The sequence below is a fragment of the Barbus barbus genome (assembly GCF_936440315.1).
Source record: "Barbus barbus genome assembly, chromosome: 43".
NCBI classification, from domain to species: Eukaryota; Metazoa; Chordata; class Actinopteri; order Cypriniformes; family Cyprinidae; genus Barbus; species Barbus barbus.
This window is the reverse complement of record NC_136721.1, coordinates 23,891,380-23,902,928: the sequence shown is the minus strand read 5'-3', so window position 1 is coordinate 23,902,928 and position 11,549 is coordinate 23,891,380. Positions and strand designations below refer to the sequence as shown.

Genomic DNA, 11,549 nt, shown 5'->3' with positions numbered 1-11,549 from the left:
AACACTTTTCTGTGAGAGATGTCTAATTACTGGACAAACTGGAATATTACTGGATTCTTCACCATTTTAGCCACGAGTCACATGCTTCTGTTGCATTTTGTGTTTCCCTTTAAATCCACATTTTAGATAAATGAAACTTGCATTTGAAATGAAGATATGAACATTATTCTAAAGTTTTCATGCATAAGGGTGAATCTCATAAAAATTGACCCCAGAATCAACATAAAATCATATTTTTATCTTAAAGACATGGAAGCTTAATTGCCATGAAAATAATGCAACAAAATGCTACAAACAGGAGGATCATTTTCTTTATGCTAGCTAAAAAAAATTTTTTATTTATATATGATTACTGTTTAGGAAATTGCACTATGATATGAACTCATGCATAAGAGTAAATCTTTTAAAAAACTGACCCCAAAATCAACAGAAAATTATATTGTCATGAAAATGATGCAGAAATATTAATGTTCATACAAACAGGTTTAATTTTTTTATGCTGGATATAATATTTTTTTTGGCAATCTGATAGCACCAAGATATAGACTTATTGTCATGAAAAAAATGATTTTCCTACAAACAGGACTCATGTTCTTTATGCTAAATATGATTATATTCTTCTTCTTTTTCATCCAATGTAATTACTGTTTGGAAAATTGCAAAAAATATATAAATTTGTAAAATTATCCAGCATAAATAAGGTGAATCTCATAAAAATGAACAAAAAAATTAAATGAAAATGATGAAAATAATCCCAAAAATATTAATGCAGACATGCGTGCAGTTTCATATTTTCTCAAGGGTGGATATCTTTTCTTTCTCTAAATTTTAATATGATCGTTTAATATATCGTTTGCATTATTGCATCACTTTGAATATTGTCTTTCTCACACAAACACAACACGTGATATTTATGTATTGAACTTTGTGATATTAAACTGTGGAAATATCAATTTGGAGGCACAGGATAAATATTTGGTTTTAAATTATTTTCATTTGAGATTTATTTTCAATTATTTCAATTGAATTTATTAAATACTAAATAACATACAAGAAAATAATCAATTTTGTTTTAAAAGAAACACTACTTCAGTTTAAGCTCCTTAAATCTTTACATGATTTTTCACAAATTTTTCCAGCAATGGTCATTTTTCCCCAAATATAAACTGCCGAATCCCAGCATAATTTCCCTGAACTTTAACTAATGTTAGGAAATTATATATTCTATTATATTACTCTCATTAAACAGACTCCAAATAATCAGTTGTGGTTTAACTGTTTTTGTAATGCTACAACAAAACAATCCCAAATCTTAATTCTTCATTACTAAAATATAGTTGATTTGCCATCCCGAGTTGTGTTCAGGAAAACGTGCCTTTTATTTGTACTATTGTGCTTTTCTCTTGAAAGTGCATTAGTCGAAGCACCTTCCACTGAGCGTTTGATCACAGCGGTTCACATGCAGGCCATGAAACAGGTGCCAGAATCAACCTACGAAAGTCCAGTCTCTGCTTGTATGAATTATTCCTATTCTTTATGATTGGTGGCAATAAAAGAATCATGTGTATTACTCTTTGATTACGTTGGTTATTCGGCTGAATCTGAACACGTTCAGGTCATTTTCACCCCAAATTCAAAGGAAAGAAATAAGAAATTATGTTTTGCATGAAGAAAATTAATTCTATATATATATCCAAAAATATTAAATAATCATAAGCATTACAGTTTAGTTTGTGCTGCTTGTATGTGTCCAGCAGGTGGCGCAAGTGCACTATTAATATTTACTTGCACGGAATTATATGCTGTACCATAAACAGCTGCATTGGTTTAAATCAAGGTTTTATTCTTACAATACATTTACAGCAGCGTATATTTACTCCATACAGACTCATCTTGTATGATTGTTCTTTGGTAAAAGTTTGATAAGTTATTTCAAGAAAAATTAACAACCTATATACAACGTATCAGACAGACTGAAGTGTCAAACATGCTAGTATATATCAACACCTGGCATAGAAGGCTTTAGGTATACAGGTCAGTACATCATTAAACATAGCACTATATAAATACTGTCAATATTTATAGGATTGGCAAATTAGTCTTTTGTATGTCCTCTCTGTAAAGATCAGCTACACTGGATACAAAAAATGATGTTCTTACTCAGTATTTTTGTCTTGTTTTCAGTACAAATATCTAAACATTCTTAAATCAAGGCAGGGCTAAAGATATGAAGTCTTGTTTTTCGAAAAACATCAAATTCAAGCCAGTTTTTACTTAAAACAAGAAAATAAAAATATTTCCCAATGAGATAAATAAAATAAACTTAATTCAAAACAGTGTTATTTTAGTATCATTATATATTTTATTTTTTATATTTACTGTTTCCATTTTAGTTAGTTTGGTTAGTTTTAGCAATTTTTGTTTTTGTATATAATATATAGTTTCTATTAATTTTCATTTCAGTTTTAGTTATTTTATTACAAGTTAAACTAAATTAAAATGAGAAATGTTGCCTTGCTGACTAATTTAAATAAAAAGTTTGCTTTATTTTATTTTATTTTATTTCAGGTAATGTTCATTTTTATTTCAAGTAACAAAAATGTTTTTAATTATTTTAATTTTAGCTGACTTTAATAACCCTGATTGAATGAGAAAATTATTTTTCCTGACCCCATAGGCAGATATTTTTTTCATGTTTTAACCAAAAACGTACTTAAATTTTGGTACATTTTTCAGAAAACATGACTTCTTTTTTTTTTTTTTTTTTGTTTATTTGCACTGAAAAACGACAAAAATACTGAGTAAGAAACATGTTTTGCAGTGTAAGAGCTTATTGGTTGGGCTCAGGACACTTTTCCACTGCTCAATGTGCACTTAACATGAATAGCTGATGCTTTATTGTGCACTTTAGTCAAATTCTATAGCATGCACTAATGCTGTTGTGTGCATTTCAGCAAACACAGTGAGTGCTTCAGCTTGTGTTAGTCTGATTCTGTGCGTCGGCGTCTGGGTTTTCCTGTTCGGCCGCCCGAGGGCAGTTGGAGCTGGATTTGCTCCGGCTGGGGTCCGTGTTCTGCTTGCACCCCATCGTGTCGTCCTGCAGCAGACACCCGCACACGAGCCTGTAAAACGCCCGGCGCATCTCCCTGCTGGCCAGCGTGTAGATGACGGGGTTCATGGCGGAATTCAAGACGGCCAGCACAATAAACCAATCAGCTTTGAGCAGAACCGGGCACTTTTTGTTCCCGCAGGCCACGTCGACGAGCAGCAGCATGAAGATGGGCGTCCAGCAGGCGATGAAGACGCCCACCACTATGCTGACAGTGCGCAGGAGCGCCATGGAGTGCTCGCAGTTGCTGTGCTTGGTGACTTTGCGGCTGCTGCTCTTGACCAGGGCGTAAATGCGGGCGTAGAGGACAGAGATGGCCAGCAGGAGCGAGATGAAGATGGTGATGCAGAATGCAACGTAGCTCTTGCTGTACAGAGGTAAGATGGTCGAGCACTGAGGAAGATCTTCTAAACAGTTCCAGCCTAAAATAGGCAGCGCCCCCAGCATGATCGCGATTAACCAGCAGGTTCCTATGAGCAGAAACACCCGGTATTTTTTGCTTGCGTCGTAAGGCCTCATTTTGATCATAGTAAGGTGGCGTTCGATTGCAATCGCAAGTAAGCTGAAAATAGAAGCACCTAATGCTACAAACATACTCCCTTCGCGAACTAACCACTCGACTGGAGACAAGTGTAACGTCCACTGTCCTGACATCAGCAGGTTGACTATATAAGTCACGCCGGCTAACAAGTCGCACAGAGCCAGGTTGGCGATAAAAAAGTACATCCGGTTATGAAATTTGTGGTTTTGCCAGATGGCCACCAGCACTATTAGGTTCTCCAGGATGATGAGGCTGCAGACGACCAAAAACACCATGGTTTTGGGGTCCAACGGGGTGCCTTCGGTGTCATTGCGATTGTTTAGTTTCCCCGTGTAGTTGTAATGCAGGAAAATGTGTTGGTTGATCATTGCGGGATGATTTGGACTGGATCTTCCAGACAGGGGCGGATCGTACAGGTAAGATGGGTCACGGATGGGTGTTGGCGAGCGGGTCGACTGCTTTCTTTAGGGTTTACCTGTCAATCATCTCCCTGTGCTGTCATGTCGGTGGCACACATCTGCCTGTGGAGTCAACCAGATGTGCTTTAATGACAGCTACTATAATGACACCATGATCCACTCAAATATGTGAACTTGACTTTAACACAGCTGAGATACTTTTCCAATATGCTTAAAGTCACAATAAAGAATTAAGATATAATAAATTATCTTTGTAGTAGTACAAAAAATATAGTGCCTCTAGATATATACGGTAAGAATTTATATACTTCAAGGTACTGGTCAAAAGTCTGAGGTCTGTATTTTTAATGTTTTTGAAAGAAGTCTCTTTATGCTCACCAAGGATTAAAAGTACTGTAAAATTGTGAAATATTATTACAATTTAAAATATCTGTTTTCTATTTGAGTATATTTTCAAATGTAATTTATTTCTGTGATCAAAGCTGAATTTTCAGCATCATTACTCCTGCTGATTTGCTGCTCAATAAACTATTATTATTATCAATGCTGAAAAGTGTTTGTATTTTGTGGAAACTTTTTTTGCAGAAGTCTTTGATGAATTTTAAATATACATAAATCTTTTTTTTTAACATTATAAATGTCTTTACTGTCACTTTTGATTAATTTAATGCATCCTTGCTGAATAAAAGTATTAATTGCTTTCAAAAATGAATCTTCCTGACCCCAAAATTTTGCACGGTTTTGTATTTCAAAGGAAAACATGGTAGTACTCTCTCTTGCAGTTGCTTCTTATAACATAAATGGGTCATTAACTGGTTAAACTGGACACGGTGGGTGGTTAAACCAACATCCTTTAACAAGCTAGTATGCTTTATATTAACACATTAAACACCATCTGAAATTTTAACAGCCTACTTTTTGTTAGAGTAATATAACATGCATTGCATGCAACATTTAATATACATTGATCCAGAAAACTTACTTTGTCGTTTGCATTGAACTTGCTGTGGTGCGCATGATTGCAGATTGAATGACAATCATTTAAAAACCAGCACAACAAAATATAGTTTAGTTTCCATAAAAGTTAGTATCGCATAGATTATTTAAAAAAAAAAATCGTCTTTGATTACTCACCATCAGATATCACGATCCGCAGAGTTTCTTCACTGAGACCCATTCGTGTCGAGTTTTGTTTAAATAGGAACTGTTATATTTCCATCTTTAATGTGCAGAAGTTCAGACCTCAAGAAAGCAGTCTGTCTGCGCAGTGGAAGAATGGCTCTTTCTCACAGTCTTCTGCTGTGTTCCTGCGGTGTAATACACAGACAGTCCAGCCCACGACACACCTCCCACTGTCTGGAGGAGACTGCACTTCTGATAGACTATATTCAATATTCATGATTTATTTCACAGCTATAGAAGCGATTAGTTGTAAAATCGCGCAATATTTCACATGTGAAAACTGTTTTAGATAGACATATTAAACGACCGACATTATCATGTGATGCAAACATCTCGACTTTTTTTGTCAAATTGCACTGATTTGAATTGAAAATAGGATGCAACATTTAATTATTTCATAACGTGACGAGACAAAAAACATTTAGCCGTTTTTTTCAACATATTATACACACATTCAGTCTTATTCGTCATTTAAATTAAAAATATGATTTGCAAATAATTGAAATATAATACGAAAAATCTGATTCTTGTACTGTTCTTTATTTTTTTCTTTATCCCCCTAAATCCATACAAATACTTTATTTTAAACAAAAAAATAACATTGGTCTAACCAGTGTTCATTGTTATGGCCTTGGTTTATCTGTTTTAAACTTTTGAAAAGTTTGATATATGTATTTTTATTTTGTAGTTTTGTAAGACTATTACTGTAAATACATGTTTTAATTCAAGTTGACATGCTGAGGGATGAGATTAAATTATTTTATGTGGTAATCAACAAGATTTGGATCAATAAAACTCCAAATGGGGCTTAAGTTGTATATGGAATATTATTTTGAGACCATTCTGGCATTATGCAATGCATTTCTTTCTTTTTGTTAATAGGCTATATAGTAATGTTTCAAATAAAATTAGTCCAAATTTTATTTAGTTTTTTGTTTTTCCACCAATGAAACTAGTTTGAAAATAAGCCAAAGCAATTTGGATCACTGAGGACCGGAGATTTTACTTAGTTCTGGTCCTTAAAGAAAAAGCAAGTCCAGTTAGAAAAGCTCTCATGACTGAGGTATGTAAGACTTGATGAGAAACAAATAAAACATTTAAAAATAACTGCAAACTCTACAGTGCATAACCAGATTTTCCATCTTATCACAGAAGCGACTGGCAGCCCACATCAGATTTAAACTGGAGCTCACAGCGCTTAGCCGGCAGATTTCAGAGATGAGTAATGGAACCGTGGAGAGGGAAGCATCCCAGAAAAGAGAGAGAGGGAGACGTTGCCATGACCAGCCAGCAGACCAGAGCAATAAACATACAGTGAGCTGACATTCAAATGAAGACGTTTGGTTCAGTGCTGCGGTGAAGGCCTGATGGCTGCTGACGTGTGTGTGTTGCTCTGAATGTGTGTGTTTAGCATTTATACACTCCAGAACGAATGAAAGTTGAATGCTCTGCTGTTCTTCTTGTTGTTTTCACTGATCCTGGATCCTAGGTCATCTCAAAAAATTATAATATTGTGAAAAAGTTCATTTTTTCTTGTAACTTATTTCAAAAAGTGAAACTTTCACATATTTTAGATTCATTACATTAAAACATTTCAAAAGCTTTTTGTTTTAACTGATGATTAGAGTTTACAGCACATGAAAGTCAAAAATCCATTATCTCAGAATATTACAATATTTCCTAAGATCGATCAAAAAAAGGATTTGCAAAACAGAAAAGTTCAAGTTCTTTAAAGTATGTTCATTTCTGCACTCAAAACGTGGTCGGGGCTCGTTTAGCACAAACTCCAGCATCAGTGAGGAATGGCATGGACGCGATCAGCCTGTGGCTCTGCTGAGGCACTATTGAGCCTTCAGCTCGTCTGGATTGTTGGATCGACTGTTTCTCATCTTTCTCTTGAAAATATCCCATAGATTCCATTTGGGGTTCAGGTCAGGCATGTTGGCTGGCCAATCAAGCACAGTAATATCATGGTCAGCAAAGCACTTGGAAGTGGTTTTGGCAGTGTGGGCAGGTGCTAAAGTCCTGCTGGAAAAGGAAATCAGCATCTCCATGAAGCTTGTCAGCAGATGGAAGCATAAAGTGCTCTAAAGTCATCTGCATTGACTTTGGATTTGATAATTTGATAATCATCACTGAATTCGGAAACTTCACACTGGACGTCAAGCAACTTGGATTCTGTGCCTCTCCAGTCTTCCTCCAGACTCCAGACCTTGATTTCCAAATGAAAAGCAAAATATACTTTTATCTGAAAAGAGGACTTTGGACCACTGAGCAACAGTCCAGGGCTGCGTTTCCCGATAACAGTGTCTCTTAGCACGCTACGAAGACTCTAAAGGTACACCTTAACTAAGGGTATACCTTTCCTAGGTGTGTTCCCCAAACTATACCTTAGGATGTTGCTTAAGGCAAACCTTCTTCCTTGCAACGTTAGCAGGTGCTGTCCATGGCGGTGGTGCTGAATAGGTTGATATCGATGGCTCGATAATCGATTGTTCACTATATACAGGAGCTCCTAGCATTATAGAGTGGGTAAAGTATTGAGAAAGCGATGTTCATTATAAAGAAGCACTTTAGAAATAGTAGAAATTGCATTTATAGCGGCTCACTGCATTTATAAAATAATCCAAATTGCAAACTAAATGCAACCTTGGATATCATACATATATATATATATATATATATATATATATATATATATATATATATATATATATATATATGCTATGTATGTATAATTTTGCAAGTGTTCGAACCCGCAACCTCCGGGCCAAAAGTAAGTCGCTTACTTTTGAAAGGGTCATTTATATTATCATGTTCATGTGTATTATGAAGGCCTGGTCGAGCACTGATGGGGTGGCGATGGAGTGTCCCATCCACAAGGCCAATTACTTGTGGGACACCCACAATGGCATGGAAGCCATTCCATGCCATTCCTTATTAAAGGTCATTGAATCCTGCAGAAATGGTGTCTTTGCTGGTTTTTCTGATGCAGCAGTCCGTCTCTGTGCCAAACTTGTTGGATCGGTTCACTGCAGGCCTCAGAAAGCAAGATCTGGGGGAGTTCAGACAGAAACCTTTCATTTACTTACGAGAGAAACTCATGAGCAATTACAGTTAGCCAAAGCCTTTCATACTTTCTCTCTCTCTCTCTCTCTCTCTCTCTCTCTCTCTCTCTCTCTCTCACACATTCACTCACTCCAACGTTTCCTACTTTGCATCTGTGTTTGGCAATATGCCTTTATTTAAAAAAATGAGTGGAATAGTTTTGATTTTAAATTTAATTAATATTTCTAAACATTGTCTGTTAAATCATATTCAGGGAGGAAGGATTTTCAGCAGGAAGCCTGTTGTTGTCATGTTACAAGAGAAGTATGAAACAGGAAATGACATCACAGAGAGGCCTGCCTGTCAGGGTCAGTAAGGCTTTAGAGATATTTATTTTCCTTTTAATATCCAGGTTAGTTCAATTTTTTAGATTTTAAACTCATGTCAATTTTTAAAAAATATGCAAAGGAAAATATACTTCTTAATTTTTATTAAATGCCATGAATGGCATAGTTATATTTTTGGGAAGTGAACGTCACTCTTGTTGGTAAGTCACTTTGCTCTGAAGGTGGTCAGGTTGGTCATGCCAATGAGAAACCACAATAAAAGCAAAGAACATAAGTTTGAACATAAGTTACTGTCCTACGTTTTGTCTGAGGTCTGTTATGTCATGTTAGTTGTGTGTACACCACTTTATATAAAGTCGGCCAATTTAAAGGCATAGTTCATCCAATAATCCTATATAGCCTCCATCACTTCGTGCCTGGCTAAAGGCATACATATATAAACGGTGGCGTGACGGAGCAGGATGTTTGTGACTGAATGAACACACCACCACACCGAGGTCTTACTCAGCCCATATCCATCCCCAACCACCTCTAATCTTTCAGTCAACAGCCTGAGTATATAAGCAGCTGCTTACCTCTCTCCAGTCTCAGCTGTTGCAGCATCCCTCCACCTCCCCAAATCCCCACCTTCATCTTAGGTGCCTAGCTCTTTGTAATCATCCTATATTAAGTCTCTGTGGGGGTACATCGAAGCTCGAGTTGAAGTTGCTTCCTCGAGCCCCTCCTCAGTGGACGGCCAGCCAAATAAGTTTAAATTTTAAGGTTATACGGGCAAACAAACTCGTTAAACAATTTAGGGGAAAATAGAGAGATTTCAGAGCTGTCGTGAATCAGACTGGGTTAGAAACAACCTCTCATTACAGCCTCAGAGCTCAACACACACACACTGGTGTTTATACCGCTGTTTGCACATATCCCACCTGGACAGCAGGTGTATTTGTACAGAAATCCTCATCATGGATTACTAATCTGAGTTTAGTTTACTGCTGCCAGCAAAACCACAAAGCCAGGAGTCAAGATCTCCCTGGAAGGAAATGTTATTGCTCAGAGAGATTTAGAGATTTAGAGCAGTACAACAAAGAGTTTTAAAGAGCAGTATATAGCGAATAATGTTATTATGGACGTAAAGTAAAAATAGATTTGTTTCTTACAAATACGCAGATTTTGTCTTCTCAAGATGTTAATAGATGGGCTGGAGTGGTGTGGATTATTGTGATGTTTTATCAGCTGTTTGGACTCTCATTCTGACGGCACCCATTCACTGCAGAGCATCCATCGCTGAGACACTGATGTTACATTTCTCCAAATCTGATGAAGAAACAAACTCATCTACATCTTGGATGGCCTGATGGTAAGCACATTTTCAGCAAATTTTCATTCCTGAGTTTTAATAGAGATATCCGTTATGTTTTATTGAAGTAGTGACTGTTTAAAATAAAACATAACCAGTCACAAATGAGTTCGTAATTGTCATATAATAAGAATAAATGTAACCTTATTTTAAATGGAAAGCAACTCATTTGAATCATTGAGTGTAAATATGGACTCGCATCTCTGCGGTTATTTTTCTCAGTTATCGTGACATGGCTGAACCGGCAAATGACGTCAGAAGTTCATGTTGCGTCACTCATATATTTGTGGTTTTTCACTTCCTTAATTGTTAGAAATTGTTGTGTTGTTTATAGCAGTTTATAGTTACATGGGGACTTTTACATACGTCTCCTAGGGCCGGAGTCACGAAAATCCACTTAATGATGAAATAAATATCAAGAACTCTAACTGTGATAATTTTCTTAAAGTGCAATTCTTAAAAAAATCTGAAGTTCTCAAGAACTTCATGTGCTTAAGAAGATCTTATTTTTTTAAAGAAGAAAATGACTCTATTTACAATGATTTTTAAGAAGATACTTTTGAACAATTTCAATTCTTTAGTTATGTTTTAAGAACAAGATCATTCTTAACAAGAACATTCTTAAGAAGTAATTTTTGAGAATACAAAATACTCATAACTTTTATCCATAAGAGTGAAAATAGCACTTAGAGTGTTTCGTGAATCCAGCTTCTGCTCCTCAGAAAACGACCTCTGAAATTTCACAAGTAAAAAAGCTGTGTAAAACCGGAAAAGGTACTTGTAATTTTCTGTTGTAAAGACATTTCCTTTTACCTTAAATACAACACAATGCAATGCATAATTTAAAATACAAGTAAAACAAAATAAATAATAATAATAAATACACTAAATTACTCAATTTTTATCTGCGAATGTCTCAAACTGTGCTCAGATTTCAGTGCCAATTTCTACAATAAAAAAGTGATTTTATAACTATTGGCTCATTTCTGTCTGTTTTTATTTCTCCTATAAGGAATTTTAGGAGCAGCATTATTAAAGGTCATTGAATCCTGCAGAAATGGTGTCTTTGCTGGTTTTTCTGATGCAGCAGTCCGTCTCTGTGCCACTGCAGGCCTCAGAAAGCAAGATCTGGGGGAGTTCAGACGGAAACCCTTCATTTACTTACGAGAGAAACTCATGAGCAATTACAGTTAGCCAAAGCCTTTCATTTACTTTCTCTCTCTCTCTCTCTCTCTCTCTCTCACACATTCACTCACTCCAACGTTTCCTACTTTGCATCTCTGTTTGGCAATATGCCTTTATTTAAAAAAATGAGTGGAATAGTTTTGATTTTAAATTTAATTAATATTTCTAAACATTGTCTGTTAAATCATATTCAGGGAGGGAGGATTTTCAGCAGGAAGCCTGTTGTTGTCATGTTACAAGAGAAGTATGAAACAGGAAATGACATCACAGAGAGGCCTGCCTGTCAGGGTCAGTAAGGCTTTAGAGATATTTATTTTCCTTTTAATATCCAGGTTAGTTCAATTTTTTAGATTTTAAACTCATGTCA

General features: G+C 35.8%; 1 protein-coding gene across 1 annotated transcript; it reads right to left on the bottom strand.

Moving 5' to 3' along the window:
• Positions 1–1,824: 1,824 nt before the first annotated feature.
• Positions 1,825–5,390, bottom strand: LOC306862087 (sphingosine 1-phosphate receptor 3-like). Its single transcript, XM_079404715.1, has 2 exons — positions 5,204–5,390; positions 1,825–4,171 (listed from the first exon to the last, which is right to left on the bottom strand). The coding sequence occupies exon 2, from the start codon at positions 4,016–4,018 to the stop codon at positions 2,972–2,974; it is 1,047 nt and encodes a 348-aa protein (XP_079260841.1). The 5' UTR covers positions 4,019–4,171; positions 5,204–5,390; the 3' UTR covers positions 1,825–2,971.
• Between the last annotated feature and the right edge of the window lie 6,159 nt (positions 5,391–11,549).